General features: G+C 39.9%; 1 protein-coding gene across 1 annotated transcript; it reads right to left on the minus strand.

Annotated features, from left to right (window-relative positions):
- Positions 1–1,762: 1,762 nt before the first annotated feature.
- On the minus strand, positions 1,763–20,079 carry LOC138312589 (E3 ubiquitin-protein ligase rnf213-alpha-like). Its single transcript, XM_069253398.1, has 6 exons — positions 19,862–20,079; positions 13,318–13,464; positions 12,827–13,029; positions 5,649–5,956; positions 4,066–4,313; positions 1,763–2,827 (listed from the first exon to the last, which is right to left on the minus strand). The coding sequence occupies exons 2-6, from the start codon at positions 13,329–13,331 to the stop codon at positions 2,575–2,577; spliced, it is 1,026 nt and encodes a 341-aa protein (XP_069109499.1). The 5' UTR covers positions 13,332–13,464; positions 19,862–20,079; the 3' UTR covers positions 1,763–2,574.
- Positions 20,080–21,901: the final 1,822 nt, after the last annotated feature.

Here is a 21,901-nt window from a genome sequence, read left to right on the forward strand (position 1 = left end):
CGACGGACGACGGACGCCGCGCCATGACATAAGCTCACCGGCCCTTCGGGCCAGGTGAGCTAAAAAGTTCGATACATCGAGAACTTCGATTCATAACACTTCGATTCATACATGGGTTAGTTAGTAATGTTATATAGTGAAGAAATTCGGGACCAGACAAAAAGTTCGATACAGCGAGAAATTCGATTCATCGAAGTTCGAATCATCGAGGTTTGACTGTATGTTCTTCTCAAAAATCTAGTGAAGAAGATTTTTGAAGTTTAAGTTTTAGCCTATTTGACCCGTTTTGGCCCCGCCCCTAAGGCCCCTGGGGATCAGTCATGGAAAATTTGGTAATAAGATTCAATGGCCATCACATAGGGATAATTCTGACTACAATTGACTAATTTCCTATTATAATGACTAAATAATGCTCAAAAATGTGTTTTCCCTATATAAACTACAGTAAACTTAACCCCCTCCCAAGGGGGAAACCTGAGACCCAAGGGTCATATAATTCACAATTTTCATAAAACACCTTAAGACCTGTCCATCTATGAAGAGTATTTGATTCTATCATTTCCAGTATTTAAGAAGAAGATTTTTAAAGTTTTAGCCTATTTGCCCCTTTTGGCCCCGCCCCTCTGCCCCGAGGGGGTTGACCAGGACCAATATAGATATGATATTAAAATGTTATCTCAGGCTAATAATTCTAAACAAGTTTGACTCATTTCCTATGAAAATTGAGCAAAAAATGCTCATAAATGTGTTTTCCCTATATAAACTATAGTAAACTTGACCCCCTCCCCAGGGGGAAACGTGAGACCCCAGGGTCATATAATTCACAATTTTCATAAAACACCTCAAGACCTTTCCATCTATGAAGAGTATGTGATTCTATCATTTCCAGAATTTCAGAAGAAGATTTTTGAAGTTATAGCCTATTTGACCCCTTTTGACCCCGCCCCTAAGGCCCCTGGGGGTCAGTCATGGAAAATTGGTTGATAGGATTCAATGGCCATCTCATACTGATAATTCTGACAATATTTGACTCATTTCCTATTACAAATGATCAAATAATACTCAAAAATGTGTTTTCCCTATATAAACTATAGTAAACTTAACCCCCTCCCCAGGGGGAAACCTGAGACCCCAGGGTCATATAATTCACAATTTTTGTAAAGGACCTTAGGACCTTTCTATCTATGAAGAGTATTTAATTCCATCACATCTGTGAGTGGAGAAGAAGATTTTTGAAATTTTAGTCAATTTTACCCCTTTTGGCCCCTCCCATAGCTCCCTGGGGGGTGGGGACCATATAATTCACAATTTTGATTGGCCTTATGCCGTAGAAGGTTTGTGCAAAATTTCATTGAAATTGCTTCAGCAGTTTTGGAGAAGAAGTCGAAAATGTAAATTGTTTACGGACATACGACGGACGACGGACGACGCACGACGCACGAGGGACGACGCACGACGACGGACAAAAGACGATTAGAATAGGTCACTTGAGACTTCGTCTCAGGTGACCTAAAAAACAATTATTTGTATTAGTTTTTCAGCCTTAGTTTAAGTCCTGTTTTCTTTGGATCGTTTTCCAATTTGCAGTTATACTGATAATATAACCATTGACTTATCAATCTTTAACACTCGAATCAACTCCTATCATCCAGAAGTTTTACCGCAGCAGTACTTTCAGTACCTTTGATTTTAGATGATATTACCTTTTATTCTTTTTTTGTAATGTAAAAGTGTAAAATTAATATACTTATATTAAATTCATTATAAATATTCTGAAATATTAAAAAAAAAAAAAAATAGCACTCGCTTGACAATTGGATCCCTTTGCCTCTGAAAATCTGAAAATGGATATTTTATTAAAAACAAAAAAATTTCACTCGCTCACTCCCAATTTTTTTCGTCAGGTCCTGAAGAACAACTGATTAATTTGGTGTGGCCTTATGGTATTGGACCACATTCAATCACTGCATTTGATCAGCCAATGACAGGCCAGATCCATGGATAAAGCAAAATAGTCATTGTAGAACCCTATATAATTTACTCAACTCCCCTTTATGTCAGGGTTCTCTGTACAAAATTTAATCAAAATCTGTCAAGTAGTTTCAGAGGAGTTGTGACTACAGACAAACAGACAGAGATGACATCAGAGAGACAAACAGACCGACAATCTGATTCCAGTATACCTACTTTGTTGTGAGGGGTATAACAAATAACCCCCTTTAAGTATTACCTCTTATATTAGAAGCTGGTAAGTAATTTTTTTTAACTTTGACTCATACCAATCTAAAGGACACTACCTGTCTGATTCATGTCATTCATTATGTATTGTATTGCTTGTAGTTTTCATATGTTTCAATATAGCGTAACTCCATGTACCTGGCAAAACATATCCGCAGAACTACGCGTACTTATTATAGCTGACTTTGTTAACATCCAATATAGTTACTTGTACATTTGTTCTTTTATTAGCTTTTAATTAGTATTAAAAACGATAAAGCATGATTAGATTGAGAAATGTTTGAAAGTTTAAAGCTTTCTCAAGACACATTATCGTGAGTTTTTTTTTCCCTATTATCAGCTAAAAGAGAAAATACATACATATTCCAGTGTGATTTTGAGATAAAAGTACTCAGGAGCTTTCCCATAGTCCTCCACTCCCCACCAAACAGGCTGTGCTTTATTATGTCCTGTATCTGTTGAGGGCTGCTGGTATGGAGAACTCTTTCCGTCTAGAAAGTGGAGCAAGGGTGCAACAAAGAGCCAAGAGGCGTTATCCGTTTTGCCACACAAGAGGTTGGTCATCTGCTGAAGTGTGCTTGTAACAGCACTAAAATGTAGACAAAGGAAAACATCTTTAGAATGATAACTAAGAAATACCCCAAGTATAGACTTACAGGTTTATAAAACATGTTAAATACATGATGGAAATATCACAATGTATTGTACTCTGTTCTGGCTATTCCTGCCTCAATAAAAAATATATTAAATTAAAGAGACAATTCAGTCTAAGAGAACATTAATCGGAAACAAACCAGTTCTTATGGAAGTCAGATTATTTGCTTCTACTGTGATATGCCAAAAAAGCCCACTGTAGTGAAATGTGTGTGAAATGTTCAAACTTGGTCGCTGTCCGCCATATTACACATTGTGGTCGGACATCTTGTATGTCAAACTCTGACCCTTGCTAGTGAAGTAAAGCAAATTTTGTCTAGAACTACTCAAATCACTCCTACAGCAGTGTGTTTACCTTATTATGAGTATGTTTTTGTCTAAATAACAATTGTATCAACTCCTTGGTATTTATGTATTGAATTTGTTTAATTCACATGACATTACATATGGCTCGGGTATAGGTACAGCATACGGTACATATTGTATTTTCTTAAAGATGCTCCACCGCTGACAGAGCATAAATGATATTAATCATTTGAACAATAATTGGTGTTTAATCATGTATATATATGCCTAATTAACACAAAAAATAATATAAAATAATTTATTTCGCCTTTGGTGCATGCGCAATCAGTACTTCATTCCATATAGGATATAGTGTCACGGAATTTTTTCGGGATGCAATTAATTATTTTTCATATTTTTAACTTGAAGTAAAATTAGAAGCTCAAACTTTTCAATGGTGGTAATGGTGTAAAGTAAGTCACTTTTGTAACTGAAGAAAAATACTAAATTGTCTGCTCCTGTTTTTTATAGTGAAAAAATACCATTTGTCAGCGGTGGAGCATCTTTAATCGTATTGCTATACAATTTCGAATTTCAATGGTACCGAGTAAAATACTTAACAATGTTGTGGAATTTGTCAATATTTTTTTTTTATATGTTTCATAAGGAATGTAGAACAAAACATTTATACCATATTTTGATTCATGGTTATGAAACAGAATTTGCCTTACTGAATTGTCCCTTTAAAGCTTAAAAGAAAAATGAAAAAAAGAAGTTTCAAATATTATTCCAATGAATGATTATGTCACTCCTGCATTATTACAAATACTTAATTACTTTTAGTTAATGCCTTAAAAACTTAACGAAAAACAGAAAAAGAATCATCACCTGAGTTTGGAGGGAAATAAACTTTTTAGATCATCAATCAGCTTTGTAAGATTATCTTTGTCTGATGGTTGAAGTTGAAGACAAAGGCAAATTTTTTCCATGTCTTTTGTTTCCTTTTCATGAAACACAGAAGTAGGCATGATAATGTGTATCAAAGTAATGATGATTCCAAGCCTGAGATGTTCTGGAATATTCAAATCGTTACTGGCTGCCTCTTCTGTGAATGCCAAACCTATCTCCTTTAATATCTGAAAGAAAGACATTTATTAATTATAATAGATATTGTATTATTGATATATATAAGATACAGTTAACTTAACCCTAACAAGAGAATATTCAGCATTACACACATCAGTGGCAAAATATATATAGCTTACTAGTTTTATTTTCATTTTATTTTCATACAGGCAGACATCCCCTAGTATTGACAATGAAGGCCAAATGCGAACACAGTATGTATAGATGTTTTTTTCTCCCATACTTCACAGGGATATCCCATGGTTGCTACAGGGATATCCTGTGGTTGCTAGGGAAAAGTTATCTCTTCTATCTTACACAGGGGGGTGTAAGACAGCTCACACACGCTAGACAATAACGTGACGTCATCAATACATGCGGCGTGCAATGTAGATGATGTCATCAATTTTGACGCATAACGACGTTCCTGTGATAATGGCGCCGTGAAAAAGCTGGAAACCAAGTGACATTTCATCATTTTTTCTGCTAAGTATGGGAGAAAAAGAATCAAACATGGATCAGTGAAGTGGACAGGGATTTCTCTTACCCCAGATAGGGATATCCACAGTTTTACCGGTGTGAGATTTTTCTATCTCACCCTAGGGTAAAGGCAAGCTACACGAGATCTTTGCACCTGCCCCACAATGGTATGAAGTCACGACAACAGTATCATGACCTCGTGGTAATAGTATGATAACATCACGACTACAATGAATGACGTCACGAAGACGGCGACTCATTGAGGTCATGCATCCTCGCTTGCATAAGTGATACGTTTATTAGAGACATAAAGTGGTGCACAACTAGATTAAGAGAAAAAGAATCATTCATCCTTTTTGGGGTGAGACAGGAGATCTCAACCCTCTGGATAAGATTCTTAAGCTGTCAAACACTCGGCAAAGCCTCGTGTTTGACAACTTAAGAATCTTACCCCTCAGGTTTAGATTCTTCTGTCTCACCTCAAAGGGGGTGAAAGATTCTATTAAACTCAACCCTCGGGAAAAACTTTGGCGTTAACCCTCTGCAAGCATCGGGTTGACCAACCAAAATCTTTCACTTGGGTTGAGATATCCCTGTCCTCTTCACAGACTCATGTAAGATTCTATTAATCACCATGTGTCAGAAATACTTAAGATGAAGTTTTACATGAGGATTGTTAGAGCAAGTCTATATAGTTTTTGGAGATATGTATGGCCTTATTTACAAGTCTAATGGTTATTCCAAGCCTACATTGTATAACCAAATCTGACTATTGAAATCTTGAAGTCTCAGCTGAAGCTCTCAATTAATGAATGAACATGGGATGAAAAACATTTTCAGTTCAAAATGTTGAGTCTTTTATTTACCTTTCCAGCAAAATAATCAAAGTCATGTGCATAACTCCACAAGCTGGCTCTTCGATAGTATACATATGAAAGCCCATGCATCAAAGTATGAAACATTCCGATGAAATCCTCAGGTGCAGAGTTGCTGGATTTAAGTTCAGACATCATTTCGTTGAAATAGAATCTCAGCAGTTGTTCAAGATCTTTTTTCATATTTTTCTTATGATCGTCCATTCCAATAGCCTTTTTGAATGTTTTAAACCATGTTTTGTAGAAAGGTGATTCGAGCTTCCCATAAACAATCCCATCATACTGATGTTGAATGTTATCTGTAAATAAAATTACATTATATTTTATAATACAAATCATTTTTTTCTTAGATCAAAAAGAAAGTTTTAGTAGTAAAACAACTATGGATAAATGTTTGCATTTAGTAAGGAATCATGACAATTAAATACACATCTTGATGTGATTACCTGTTACATTCAGTACAACTTGCTTGACAAAACAGTCACTGTAGGTCAAATATGAGTAAATATCTTATTTTTGAGATCATAACTACCATAACAAACCTACTTGTCAAAAAATGGTTAAGAAAGATCAACTACCAAAATCAAATTAGATATGTCAGCGATCTTGTCATATCAGTTCCAAAATGCGATATGCCCAAGTATAGACCCAATAGAAATCTACATATAGATTGAAGCAGTTCCCTTCAGCGCTTTCTAAGAAATATCAGTTATAAAGTTCAACTATCAAAATCTAAGAAGGCTACCTATCAGTAATACATCAAATAATGCTTCAAATTGGTATTTAAATGCAATTGGAACAATAAGAGACCAGGAGAAACATATATGAATTGCTAAAAGATCCCTTTGAGAAATCAGTGGAATAAGCAAAACTTAGGGATGAAACAAGAGGCCCATGGGCCTTAACTGTCATCTGACTCATGGCACAAAACAACAAAGTCACAGTATAAAGTAGTGGTTAATAATTAATATAAGCAATACAAGGAACTCCTTTGTTGAATATGTAAGTTTCTGAAATAGGTAAAGGTCATTTGTTGAACAAACTTGGTAGCCCTTCATCCATATATAGTTGTAACCCATTCCAGGATTAAGGAGGAGTAAGATTTTAAAGCCAAATTTCAGCAAAGCTCCCATTTTGGACCCCCGCGGTTCCATCCCCATGTTTGCATGTTGTTTGCCATCCCTTGAAACCCCTATAGATCAATTTTCGTTGAGATCAGAGACCGAAACCTGAAAACAGGAAGTGGGCCAGCGGCCATTTTGGAATACCAAAATCTTTACGAATATGTTTGCATGTTGTTCGCCATCCTTTAAAACCCCTATAGACCCATTTTCAGTGAGATCGGAGACCGAAACCTGAAAACATGAAGTGGACCAGTGGCCATTTTGGATAACCAAAATCTTTATATAAAATATGATTGTCCTTCCCTAATGATGTTTTACACCAAATATGGAAAAAAAGCCACTCAAGAGTTAAGGAGGAGTAGGATTTTAAAGATAAATTTCATTGAAGTTCCCCCTTCTGAGCCCCACCCCTTTGTCCCCAGGGGTCAGACCTAACTCGTTCATATAAAATATGATTGTCCTTCCCCAATGATGTTTCACACCAAATATGGATGAAATCCATCCAAGGATGAAGGAGGAGTAGGATTTTAAAGCTTAAATTAAGAAAATTTGCCCTTTTGGGGCCCTGCCCCTCTGTCCCTAGGGGTCGGACCTATCTCATTTATATAAAAAATGATTGTCTTTCCCCAATGATGTATCATACCAAATATGGATGAAATCCATCCAAGGATGAAGGAGGAGTAGGATTTTAAAGCTTAAAATAAGAAAATTTGCCCTTTTTTGGGCCCCACCCCTCAGCCCGTAGGGGTCGAACCAGATCATTTATATAAAATATGATTGTCCTTCCCCAATGATGTTTCATACCAAATATGGATGAACCCAACCTCCGATCCACCCCCCAGGATCCACCCCCCGCGCCCCCACCCCCACCCCCCCCACCCCACCCTCGGAGTACCCCCTTTTAAAGCTTAAATCCTCAAAAACAAGAGGCCCAGAGGGCCTGTAACGCTAAACTGGTTTGTAATGTCAAGTCATGTTTGAATACAGGTTTTCATTGTTTCTTTTCTGAAGGAATTTGAATATTTACCTCTTATTTCCCTATTGGGGCCCCGCCCCTCACCTCCCCCAAGCGCCCCCCGCCCACCTACCCCCTAAGCCCACCCCCCCCCCCCCCATAACCTCCCCGAACCACCCCAGGGAGGGTCAAGAGCCAAATTTATTCCCTAACACAAGTTCTGTTCCCCTTTCCACAAAGGATATTTTGTGGGCCAAGAAATTGGTTACAATCCCATGCAGGAACACTAGGGACAAGTAGTCCAATTTACTAGGATCTTAACCCCCACTCTATTTTCCTTTTCCCAATTTCCATATTGAGGAGGGCCAAAGCAGCCCCTCCCTCCTCCATCCCCCGGAAGGTCAGAGCCCCAAAAAATAAAATTTAATAACAAGTTTCTGTTCCCCCTTGTCTTCCCCCTATGGATGATTGTGGGACAAATTTGGGTCACATTCCATTGAAGAAGACTCTAAAGGATGCAAGTAGCGTTTTATAGGATTTACCTCTATTTCCCCTATTGGGCCCCGCCCCTCCTGCCCCCAGGGGGTCAGAGCCAAAATTTATACAAGTTCTTTCCCCCTTCCCCAAGGATGTTTGTGGCCAAATTTGGTTACAATCCATCCAGAACTCTGGGACAAGTAGCGATTTATAGGATTTACCTCTATTTCCCCTATTGGGCCCCGCCCCTCCTGCCCCCGTGGGGTCAGAGCCAAATTTATACAAGTTCTTTCCCCCTTCCCCAAGGATGTTTGTGGCCAAATTTGGTTACAATCCATGCAGAACTCTGGGACAAGTAGCGATTTATAGGATTTACTTCTATTTCCCCTATTGGGCCCCGCCCCTCCTGCCCCCGGGGGGTCAGAGCCAAAATTTATACAAGTTCTGTTCCCCTTCCCCCAAGGCTGTTTGCGGCCAAATTTGGTTACAATCCATTGCAGAACTCTAGGACAAGTAGCGTTTTATAGAATTTACCTTTATTTTTCCTATTGGGCCCCGCCCCTCCTGCCCCCGGGGGGGTCAGAGCCAAAATTTATACAAGTTCTGTTCCCCTTCCCCCAAGGATATTTGTGGCCAAATTTGGTTACAATCCATGCAGAACTCTAGGACAAGTAGCGATTTATAGGATTTACCTCTATTTCCCCTATTGGGCCCCGCCCCTCCTGCCCCAAGGGTCAGAGCCAAAATTTATACAAGTTCTGTTCCCCTTCCCCCAAGGATGTTTGTGGCCAAATTTGGTTACAATCCATGCAGAACTCTAGGACAAGTAGCGTTTTATAGGATTTACCTCTATTTCCCCTATTGGGCCCCGCCCCTCCTGCCCCCAGGGGGTCAGAGCCAAAATTTATACAAGTTCTTTCCCCCTTCCCCCAAGGATGTTTGTGGCCAAATTTGGTTACAATCCATGCAGAACTCTGGGACAAGTAGCGATTTATAGGATTTACCTCTATTTCCCCTATTGGGCCCCGCCCCTCCTGCCCCCGGGGGGTCAGAGCCAAAATTTATACAAGTTCTGTTTCCCTTCCAAAAAGGATGTTTGTGGCCAAATTTGGTTACAATCCATGCAGAACTCTAGGACAAGTAGCGATTTATAGGATTTACCTCTATTTCCCCTATTGAGCCCCCGCCCCTCCTGCCCCCGGGGGGGTCAGAGCCAAAATTTATACAAGTTCTGTTCCCCCTCCCCAAGGATGTTTGTGGCCAAATTTGGTTACAATCCATGCAGAACTCTATGACTAGTAGCGATTTAAAGGATTTACCTCTATTTCCCCTATTGGGCCCCGCCCCTCCTGCCCCCGGGGGGTCAGAGCCAAAATTTATACAAGTTCTGTTCCCCCTTCCCCAAGGATGTTTGTGGCCAAATTTGGTTACAATCCATGCAGAAACTCTATGACTAGTAGCGATTTAAAGGATTTACCTCTATTTCCCATATTGGCCCCGCCCCTCCTGCCCCAGGGGGGTCAGAGCCAAAATTTATACAAGTTCTGTTCCCCCTCCCCAAAGGATGTTTGTGGCCATATTTGGTTACAATCCATGCAGAACTCTATGACTAGTAGCCATTTTAAAGGAATTGTTGACGGACAGACGGAACGACGGACGGACCGTACGGACGAGACGGACGCCGACGCACCCGCGCCATGACATAAGCTCAGCGGCCCTCCTTGGGCCAGGTGAGCTAAAAATTCGAGTTAAACCGTGTGTTCAAATTAAGTGAGTAAATTTTCAAGTCTATATAGATCTACTACAGATCTGTAATTTCGTGTCGTAAAGCAATATCTCTCATACCTACATGTGTAATAGTGGCTGGCAATATATTCATGTCGCCTGAAGCTCTATTGCATGGCTACCCATGCAATAAAGCCTCGTGACGTCACAGCGTCAACAAAATTTCTAAATTTCAAAATTACTATTTTCTCGGTACAATTAAAGCTTTTTTTTCAGAAAACTAGGCTGGTTAATTCAAAAGATACAAACAATAGAATTTGTGTAGAAAATTTCACACAATTTTCATGTATGGATCATTGACTTGCAGTCCCTTTTTTTGTCAAATTTATTTCAAAATGGCGGTAAATCATAGTAGTAAAATTGCAAAAAAAGTCGAGGTATGAGAGAAAAATATTCTTCCATACCTTGATATGACGGATAGGGATATTCTACTCTTGGGATCACAAGATGTTGTAAATTAAACCCTCTGCAAGCCTCGGGTTATTCAACATTTTATGACCCTCGGGTAGAATATCCCTATCCTGTATATCCACATAAGAAAAAGTCTTATAGTATGCAAGGAAGGTGTTAAAATTGTTGATGGTGGTTGCAAAATTATAACAACAAGAGGCCCAGAGGGCCTGTATCGCTCACCTGGTTTTGTAATGCCTAGGAATGTTCTGAATACAAGTTCATTGTTTCTTTTCTGAAGGAATTTGAATATTTACCTCTAATTCCCCTATTGGGCCCCACTCTTTCTGCTCCAGGGGGTCAAAGCCAAAATTTATACAAATTCTGTTAACCCCAAGGATGTTTCTGGGCCAAATTTGGTTAAAATCCAAGCAGAACTATATGACTATTAGCGATTTATAGGATTTACCTCTATTTCCCCTATTGGGCCCCGCCCCTCCTGCCCCCAGGGGGTCAGAGCCAAAATTTATACAAGTTCTGTTCCCCTTCCCCCAAGGATGTTTCTGGCCAAATTTGGTTACAATCCATGCAGAACTCTAGGACAAGTAGCGAGTTATAGGATTTACCTCTATTACCCCTATTGGGCCCCGCCCCTCCTGCCCCCAGGGGGTCAGAGCCAAAATTTATACAAGTTCTGTTCCCCTTCCCCCAAGGATGTTTCTGGCCAAATTTGGTTACAATCCATGCAGAACTCTAGGACAAGTAGCGATTTATAGGATTTACCTCTATTTCCCCTATTGGGCCCCGCCCCTCCTGCCCCCGGGGGGTCAGAGCCAAAATTTATACAAGTTCTGTTCCCCTTCCCCCAAGGATGTTTGTGGCCAAATTTGGTTACAATCCATGCAGAACTCTAGGACAAGTAGCGATTTATAGGATTTACCTCTATTTCCCCTATTGGGCCCCGCCCCTCCTGCCCACGGGGGGTCAGAGCCAAAATTTATACAAGTTCTGTTCCCCTTCCCCCAAGGATGTTTGTGGCCAAATTTGGTTACAATCCATGCAGAACTCTAGGACAAGTAGCGATTTATAGGATTTACCTCTATTTCCCCTATTGGGCCCCGCCCCTCCTGCCCCCGGGGGGTCAGAGCCAAAATTTATACAAGTTCTGTTCCCCTTCCCCCAAGGATGTTTGTGGCCAAATTTGGTTACAATCCATGCAGAACTCTAGGACAAGTAGCGATTTATAGGATTTACCTCTATTTCCCCTATTGGGCCCCGCCCCTCCTGCCCCCGGGGGGTCAGAGCCAAAACTTATACAAGTTCTGTTCCCCTTCCCCCAAGGATGTTTGTGGCCAAATTTGGTTACAATCCATGCAGAACTCTATGACTAGTAGCGATTTAAAGGAAATGTTGACGGACAGACGGACGGACAGACGGACGACTGTCGAACGGACAACGGACACCGCACCACGGTATAAGCTCACTTGCTCTTTTGGCAGGTGAGCTAAAAATTAGGTACAACAATGTCTATAATTGTATTTGCACTTTACACATTTAAATTATGATTCAATCTACATGTTGACAAAAATTTGTCTTTTATTTTCGAAATGGCAGCTGCGGTTAGGATCATCTCAGGATCATTCATTTTATGTAGCGTTTTTTATCAATGAAAACAATATAATTTATATCAGAAAAATAAAACAAAAATAAAAGTGGACCTAAAATGGATCCCTGCTAAACTCCAAGAACAAGGTAGAAAATTTGGAAGTTCGATTTTTTTTTTGCATTATTATGGTATTTTTCACTTCAAAAATTTTGAATCTGATTTAAGCTATACACTGTATATTGAAACCGATTCCAGGCAAATCGAAGCAGTAGATAAATATCTACAGGCAGTTCGATTTTGCACAATGAAAGGCTGTGGCAGCCATCTACGATGCTGGTCAGAAAAAATGAAAACGGTCGACACATCTGCAGGTCAGATTTGACTTAAAGTTTTCAAGAAAATGGTCGGACAAAGTCGCGGCAGAAAAAGAAGAACAAGAAAAAATAAGAACAGATCAAACACTATAAGTTCCCCACTCCATTGGGGGAACTTAATTAGAGAAGAAAGAAATGATTTACCGGAAGGATGGACAGAAGGATGGTGGACAATGGACGCAGTGCGATCAATTCTAATAGATTACCACTTTCATGATGGTGGTAGACTTTAAATAACAAGTGACTATGACCTTGCAAATTTGAAATTTGGACTCTCTATAGATATACATACAATGTATGTGCAGCTCATTAAAAGGAAGTTGCAAGAACAGTAAAAAGCTTAATTATTTGAATGGAAGGAGGATAATATAGCATTCCATCTCATGATTCTTATAAGCCATCACCAATTTACTTTTTATTTGCAGTAGCAACATTTTTTAGCATAAAAACATAACTACCTGATGAGATGGTGTTTGTTTTGACCTCAAAAAAACGTCCACTGTTACTATGGGCTGAATCGTAGAACATTTCAGAAGTAAAGTCTTGAACTCTGTCCAAAGCATCCACATCTACACAGTATACATAGTTGACAGGTTTATCCAAAAGTCTTCTTGGTAGGTCATATTCGACTGTGAATTCTTGAAATCTATCTCCAATATTTCTGATAAAGAGATAAAAAGAATTTAACTTTTAATTTGTTATCAAACTAACAAATAACAAATGTTTCATTTTTCCAATAACACTCATATGAATCTCTATGAAAAGTTACAAATACCATAATGTATATAAAAGCATGCATAGAACAATAAAACCTAAAAAAAGACCAGTGAGAACTTTCTATGTCTAAACCTTTTGGCCTACCAACTGAAAATATATATATATATATGAAGCCATGTTTTATTAGGCTTGAATGTAATGACAAAAGAAGATTTGTTGATTGTTCTCGTACCTTATTTTTTTCATTCTTATGTGCGTCGGATCATGTGGTATCAACAGATATATGTAGGCACCACCTTTGACATCATTCAAAATGGATGGAGAAAACACAGCATGAAAAACCACTTTCACAGTATTTGTGCGAATCCTTGTGTTTGGCCTAAAATAAAAGAACAAATAATATGTTTTATACAAAAACTTTTGAAAGGATTTTCAAAATCAAATATTGAAACTCTCTTGAAATTAATTAAAGATGCTCCACCGCCAGCTGAGCATATTAAAAACAATACTCATCATTTGAACAATAATTGGTGTTTAATGGTGTATATTTATGTCAAAGTAACACAAAAATAGATATAAAATTATTTATTTTGCTTTTGGTACACACACAATCAGTACTTCATTCCATATAGGCCATAGTGCAATGGAGGGGGGTCAGAGCCAAAATTTATACAAGTTCTGTTCCCCTTCTTCCAAGGATGTTTATGGCCAAATTTGATCACAATCCAAAAACATGAGGCCCAGAGGGCCTGTATCGCTCACCTGGTTTGTAATGCCAAATAATTTTCTGAATACAGGTTCATTGTTTCTTTTCTGAAGGAATTTTAATATTAACCTCTAAATCCCCTATTGGGCCCCACCCCTCCTGCCCCCTGGGGGTCAGAGCCAAAATTTATACAAGTTCTGTTCCCCTTCCCCAAAGGATGTTTCTGGCCAAATTTGGTTACAATCCATGCAGAACTCTATGAGAAGTAGCGATTTAAAGGATTTACCTCTATTTCCCCTATTGGGCCCGGCCCTCCTACCCCCAGGGGATCAGAGCCAAAATTTATACAAGTTCTGTTCCTCTTCCCCCAAGGATGTTTTTGGCCAAAGGACTAGATACGGTAATGGCTCTTTTTGGCCCCTAAATCTACCAAAATTCAAATTAAGTATTAAACTAAGTTGCTGCGTTTGAAATATTGAATACGCCCCTGATAAAAACTTAATGATATTTTTGTTGACAGAAAGTATGTTTTTGCTATATAACCATGGTAACTTTGCATAAATTATGCAAATTTGAAAATTTGGTCAATTTTGGCATAATTTTTTCTTTTAAAAGCAATAGAGCGCAACCTAGAACAAACTTTATATTTTACAGGAATTAGCAGACACGAATAATACATCATTTTGAGAAATATAAAGTTTGTTCTAGAATGCGCTCTATGTTTACTAGATGAAAAAACTGCATTAAAAAGGTGAATTTTGATGAAATTTTCACATTTTGCATGATTTATGTGTAACAAGTTAAACAAGAGGCCCAGAGGGCCTGTATCGCTCACCTGGTTTGTAATGCCAAGTAATGTTCTGAATACAGGTTCATTGTTTCTTTTCTGAAGGAATTTTAATATTAACCTCTAAATCCCTATTGGGCCCCACCCCTCCTGCGCCCAGGGGGTCAGAGCCAAAAATTTATACAAGTTCTGTTCCCCTTCCCCCAAGGATGTTTATGGCCAAATTTGGTCACAATCCAAGCAAAACTCTAGGACAAGTAGCGATTTATAGGATTTACCTCTATTTCCCCTATTGGGCCCAACCCGTCCTGCCCCTGGGGGGGCCAGAGCCAAAATTTATACAAGTTCTGTTCCCCCTCCCCCAAGGATGTTTGTGGTCAAATTTGGTTACAATCCATGCAGAACTCTAGGACAAGTAGCGATTTATAGAATTTGCCTCTATTTCCCATATTGGGCCCCGCCCCTCCTGCCCCCGAGGGATCAGAGCCAAAATTTACACAAGAGGCCCAGAGGGCCTGTATCGCTCACCTGGTTTGTAATGCCTAGGAATGTTCTGAATACAAGGTTCAATTGTTTGTTTTCTGAAGTGATTTTTAATAATTAACTCTAAAATTCCCCTTATTGTGGTCCCACTCTTTCTGCCCCAGGGGGTCAGAGCCCAAAATTATTACAAGTTTTGTTCCCCTTCTCTCCAAGGGAGGTTTATGGGCCATATGTGGTTACAATCCATTCTGAACCTCTATGACTAAGATGTAGATGCTGATTCTAGAGGATTGACATCGTATTTAACCCCTTATTGGTCCCCGACCAGCCTGACCCCGGGGCGGTCCTGTGCACCACAAATTTTTTCAAGGTCTGTTCCCATTCACCTCAAAGGTTGGTTGTGGCTAAAGTGGTCTTCAATCACCATTCAGAACGCATTGGGAATAGTAGCGATTTTTAAAGGATTTTACCTCTGTTTTTCCCCTATTTGGGCCACGCCCCTCCTGCCCCCAGGGGGTCAGAGCCAAAATTTATACAAGTTCTGTTTCCCTGCCCTCAAGGATGTTTGTGGCCAAATTTGGTTACAATCCATGCAGACCTCTAGGACAAGTAGCGTTTTATAGGATTTACCTTTATTTTCCCTATTGGGCCCTGCCCCTCCTGCCCCGGGGGGGTCAGAGCCAAAATTTATACAAGTTCTGTTCCCCTTCCCCCAAGGATGTTTGTGGCCAAATTTGGTTACAATCCATGCAGAACTCTATGACTAGTAGCGAGGTTAAAGGAAATGTTGACGGACGGACGACGGACGACGGACGCCGCGCCATGACATAAGCTCACCGGCCCTTCGGGCCAGGTGAGCTAATAAAAATGGTTGCCATGGCAACTAGAACTGCTATAATACCTAATAACACTATCAAATATGCCGTGCATGTAGTTAAGATTTGAAATGCAATATTTACATCTTAAAATAACAGACTTTAAAAAATAGCGGATTTGGGGGCCACAAAAGACCCTTACCATACCTAGTCCTTTGGTTACAATCCATGTAAAACTCTAGGACAAGTAGCGATTGATAGAATTTACCTCTATTTCCCCTATTGGGCCCCGCCCCTCCTGCCCCCTGAGGGTCAGAGCCCAAAATTTATACAAGTTCTGTTCTCCTACCCCCAAGGATGTTTGTGGCCAAATTTAGTTACAATCAATACAAAACTCTTGGACAATTAAGTAGCAATTTATAGAATTTACCTATAATTCCCCTATTGGGCCCCGCCCCTCCTGCCCAGGGGACCAGAGCCAAAATTTATACAAACTCAGTTCTTATTCTCCCAAGGATATTTCTGGCCAAATTTGGTTACATTCCATGCAGAACTCTATGACTAGTAGCGAATTAAAGGATTTACCTCTATTTCCCCTATTGGGCCCCACCCCTCCAGCCCCCGGGGGGCCAGAGCCAAAATTTATACAAGTTCTGTTCCCCTTCCCCCAAGATGTTTCTGGCCAAATTTGGTTACAATCCATGCAGAACTCTACGACTAGTACCAATTTATAGGATTTACCTCTATTTCCCCTATTGGGCCCCGCCCCTCCTGCCCCGGGGGGGGTCAGAGCCAAAATTTATAAAAGTTCTGTTCCCCTTCCCCCAAGGATGTTTGTGGCCAAATTTGGTTACAATCCATGCAGAACTCTATGACAAGTTGCGATTTAAAGGATTTACCTCTATTTCCCCTATTGGGCCCCGCCCCTCCTGCCCCCAGGGGACCAGAGTCAAAATTTATACAAGTTCTGTTCCCCTTCCCCCAAGGATGTTTGTGGCTTATTTTGGTTACAATCCATGCAGAACTCTAGGACAAGTAGCGATTTAAAGGATTTACCTCTATTACCCCTATTGGGCCCCGCCCCTCCTGCCCGTGGGGGACCAGAGCCAAAATTTATACAAGTTCTGTTCCCCCTCCCCCAAGGATGTTTGTGGTCAAATTTGGTTACAATCCATGCAGAACTCTAGGACAAGTAGCGATTTATAGGATTTACCTCTATTTCCCCTATTGGGCCCCGCCCCTCCTGCCCCCAGGGGACCAGAGTCAAAATTTATACAAGTTCTGTTTTCCCCTTCCCCCAAGGATGTTTGTGGCAAAATTTGGTTACATTCCATTCAGAACTCTATGACTAGTAGCGATTTAAAGGATTTACCTCTATTTCCCCTATTGGGCCCCGCCCCTCCTGCCCCCAGGGGACCAGAGTCAAAATTTATACAAGTTCTGTTCCCCTTCCCCCAAGGATGTTTGTGGCCAAATTTGGTTACATTCCATTCAGAACTCTATGACTAGTAGAGATTTATAGGATTTACCTCTATTTCCCCTATTGGGCCCCGCCCCTCCTGCCCCCAGGGGACCAGAGTCAAAATTTATACAAGTTCTGTTCCCCTTCCCCCAAGGATGTTTGTGGCCAAATTTGGTTACATTCCATTCAGAACTCTATGACTAGTAGCGATTTAAAGGATTTACCTCTATTTCCCCTATTGGGCCCCGCCCCTCCTGCCCCCAGGGGACCAGAGTCAAAATTTATACAAGTTCTGTTCCCCTTTCCCCAAGGATGTTTGTTGTCAAATTTGGTTACATTCCATTCAGAACTCTATGACTAGTAGCGATTTAAAGAATTTATCTCTATTTCCCCTATTGGGCTCCGCCCCTCCTGCCCCCGGGGGATCAGAGCCAAAATTTATACAAGTTCTGTTCCCCTTCCCCCAAGGATGTTTGTGGCTAATTTTGGTTACAATCCATGCAGAACTCTAGGACAAGTAGCGATTTAAAGGATTTACCTCTATTACCCCTATTGGGACCCCGCCCCTCCTGCCCCTGGGGGACCAGAGCCAAAATTTATACAAGTTCTGTTCCCCTTTCCCCAAGGATGTTTGTGGCCAAATTTGGTTACATTCCATTCAGAACTCTATGACTAGTAGCGATTTAAAGAATTTATCTCTATTTCCCCTATTGGGCTCCGCCCCTCCTGCCCCCGGGGGATCAGAGCCAAAATTTATACAAGTTCTGTTCCCCTTCCCCCAAGGATGTTTGTGGCTAATTTGGTTACAATCCATGCAGAACTCTAGGACAAGTAGCGATTTAAAGGATTTACCTCTATTACCCCTATTGGGCCCCGCCCCTCCTGCCCCTGGGGGACCAGAGCCAAAATTTATACAAGTTCTGTTCCCCCTCCCCCAAGAATGTTTGTGGTCAAATTTGGTTACAATCCATGCAGAACTCTAGGACAAGTAGCGATTTATAGGATTTACCTCTATTTCCCCTATTGGGCCCCGCCCCTCCTGCCCCAGGGGACCAGAGTCAAAATTTATACAAGTTCTGTTTCCCCTTCCCCCAAGGATGTTTGTGGCCAAATTTGGTTACATCCCATTCAGAACTCTATGACTAGTTAGCGATTTAAAGGATTTACCTCTATTTCCCCTATTGGGCCCCACCCCTCCTGCCCCCAGGGGACCAGAGTCAAAATTTATAAAGTTCTGTTCCCCTTCCCAAAGGATGTTTGTGGCCAAATTTGGATTTACATTCCATTCAGAACTCTATGACTAGTAGCGATTTAAAGGATTTACCTCTATTTCCCCTATTGGGCTCCGCCCCTCCTGCCCCCGGGGGATCAGAGCCAAAATTTATACAAGTTCTGTTCCCCTTCCCCCAAGGATGTTTGTGGCTAATTTTGGTTACAATCCATGCAGAACTCTAGGACAAGTAGCGATTTAAAGGATTTACCTCTATTACCCCTATTGGGCCCCGCCCCTCCTGCCCCTGGGGGACCAGAGCCAAAATTTATACAAGTTCTGTTCCCCCTCCCCCAAGGATGTTTGTGGTCAAATTTGGTTACAATCCATGCAGAACTCTAGGACAAGTAGCGATTTATAGGATTTACCTCTATTTCCCCTATTGGGCCCCGCCCCTCCTGCCCCGGGGGGGACAGAGCCAAAATTTATACAAGTTCTGTTTCCCCTCCCCCAAGGATGTTTGTGGCCAAATTTGGTTACAATCCATGCAGAACTCTATGACTAGTAGCGATTTAAAGGAAATGTTGACGGACGGACGGACGGACGGACGGACGGACGGACGGACGACGGACGCCGACGCCGCGCCATGACATAAGCTCACCGGCCCTTCGGGTCAGGTGAGCTAATAAAATTAGAAGCTCAAACTTCTCAATGGTGGTAATGGTGCAAAGTAACTAACTTTTGTAACTGAAGATAGAGGAAGTCTGCACCTCTTTTTGATAGACCAAAAATACTGTTAATCAGCGATGTAGCATCTTTAAGATGATAATCTAAAGGGAAATTTGGACCAAGAGTGGTCATAGAATTATAACCTTAAACTAAATCATGTGCCTGGAGAGCAGAGTGTATTCTGTTGAAAGTCATAACCTGAAAACATTTTTTCTGTGGTTTGATTTAAAAATACACGCAAATGTAGGTACTGCTTCATCCTATGAACCCGTGAAGTTCAAGCAACAAGCACTGTAGGAAATTCAAGCTATTTCCTTATTGCATTTCATGATCTACAGAAAATGTAGCTACTTTTGGCACTGATACCTCTACCAGGTGAATTTGTAAAACCTTAGTACATGTAGTATTAAAGGATAGATCCCTGCTTGGACAGGACCACAACGTATAGTGTCTAATTTAATCAATGCTGATTAACTGTGAACCTGAATATAATTCATGACTTTGTGACAAAATTTTGATTCTCTCTATATGACATGGCCATTAATTTAACAATCACCAAATTGAATATTTTCATTAAGACTTACCGCTTTTCACTGTTTGATGTTGAACTGGTCTGGTCTCCAGATTTTCTGCCGGAATTTTTCTGAAAGAAAACAATTTACATAAATGTATCAATTAATGTTTTAAGATTTATGTAATTATCAAGCTGGTTACAATGAAAATATATTTGATTAAAGATGCTCCACTGCCGCCAGAGCATAAAAGATAATCATCATTTAAACAATAAGTGATGTTTAATTGTGTATTTATGTGTCTAATTAAACACAAAATTACACATCAAATAATTTGTTTTGCTTTGGTATATGTGCAATCAGCACTTTATTCCATATAGGGCATAAGTGCCATGGAGTTTATACGCTGGAAAATTACTCTATTTTTAATCATTTTTTATTAAAGTGGTCTTCGAAGCTTAAACCTCTTTCTATGAGGTGGACATGATATAAAATTTTGTTGCTGGAGAAAATAACTACCATATTTGCGTCTGCTCCTGTTTTTGATAGTATGAACAAAATTTAATTCTGTTAATGGGAGTAGCTTCTTCAAAGTTCAAATAATTAAATAAATTACTGATTTTAGGTACATCTGAAGCGAATATTCTATTTTCTATACTAAACACAAATTATCATCACTGGTAACATAAATTGTCGACTTTTAACGTACTATGAGAATGGAATGACCCTACAATTCCATCATTTTTTAAAAACACAATTTCAATGTAGCCTGTTTTTTTTAATTGTATCATAAATTCACTTTCACAAACTTATCTATATCCATAAAAGAATTTTATTAGATTAAAAAAATCTTTTCATTTTTTTTTTTTTTTTTTTTTTTTGGTTAGTGAACCTTTTCTCAAATATTAAAACTTCAGGTGTTCTATGGTCCAATATGACCTCTTTGCATTTAGAAAGATGAGTAACCTTTTTGTTTTGTTCAACATCAGATTTATGGTTAAATTCATACATTTACCACACAACACCCCTCGGATGTATTTGGCACTTTAGATTTAGCATTTGAACCACTCCTCCCACTTTTTCTTCCAGATGCTGAAAACCATCTGTAGCGTTTTGATTATTGTCATTGTTTGGCTGTGATGGACCATTATCACTTGTCTTTGCCTTTTTCTTTTTGTTCTTCATTTTCTTCCTTTTTCTATTCTCTATGTTTTTGTCTTGCTCGATTTGGTGTTGCCTGCTTATATTCTTTTCTATGAGTTTATTCTTTTTAGAATCTTTCTCATTTTTGGTTAAGACTGCTGGTATAATCATGATCTTCCTAAATCAGTACATTTGATTACCACTGTCTCCATCATCTTCTGTCCCACTAATGAAGCAGTATATTGATTCCTGCTGCTGGTAATCTAAATTACCACTGTCTGTATGTGCAGGAGTTGTATTTACTACTTCCTATCTGAATTTGGACTCGTAGGAAGGAAAAGCGAAGCAAGGTTTTGTAGATGCGCTAACACTGTGGTCTGGAGGGCGAACTCCATGTTTTGCTTCTTCTGGGACCTGAAGGATTAGCGTCACCAAAACAAGTTACATTCATCCTTTATTGATCTGAGATTACTCTCGAACCATCCTATCTGGATTCTGCATTTAATATTATTAACGGTAGTTTGTGTAGAGCCTCAGTAAAATTGAAATTGCCTTTCTAGTATGTTGTGGACTCTGTGCATTTTTCTGATGTAATCTCCCCTGGTTGTACATTGCTCTTGCTGATGCAGGAGGGTCTGAACGAGTTATATCGGACATGCCTTTCGTGTATCAGATAAATAAGTTTTCGGTACTGGCATAACACCTTTCTCTGTGCTATCGGCTGGACTAGATGGGGACTCCTCTGTGATACTAATCTAATTTATGGGAGTATGAATCCTCTGAACATTATGATCTAGACTTTCCCTGAAAATTATCAGAGAGAGAAAGCTTTTTTTTGTTGGTGTTTTTTTCTGATGTTTTTTTGTGAAAGTTGAAAAGCAATTAAAAAACTGATAAATGTTGGGCTTCCATGCTATCTATATGTTTGTTTATCCATTGAATTTTTTCAGACTAGATTATATCGCGTGG

Source organism: Argopecten irradians, unplaced genomic scaffold (assembly GCF_041381155.1).
Source record: "Argopecten irradians isolate NY unplaced genomic scaffold, Ai_NY scaffold_0379, whole genome shotgun sequence".
In the NCBI taxonomy this organism is placed as follows: Eukaryota; Metazoa; Mollusca; class Bivalvia; order Pectinida; family Pectinidae; genus Argopecten; species Argopecten irradians.

Coding starts and splice junctions, on each gene's coding strand:
- LOC138312589 (XM_069253398.1), bottom strand. Junction 5,957..12,826: donor AACAAACACCATCTCATCAG/GTAGTTATGTTT, acceptor TTTTATTTACAG/ATAACATTCAACATCAGTAT. Junction 4,314..5,648: donor TTGATTATTTTGCTGGAAAG/GTAAATAAAAGA, acceptor TCTTTCTTTCAG/ATATTAAAGGAGATAGGTTT.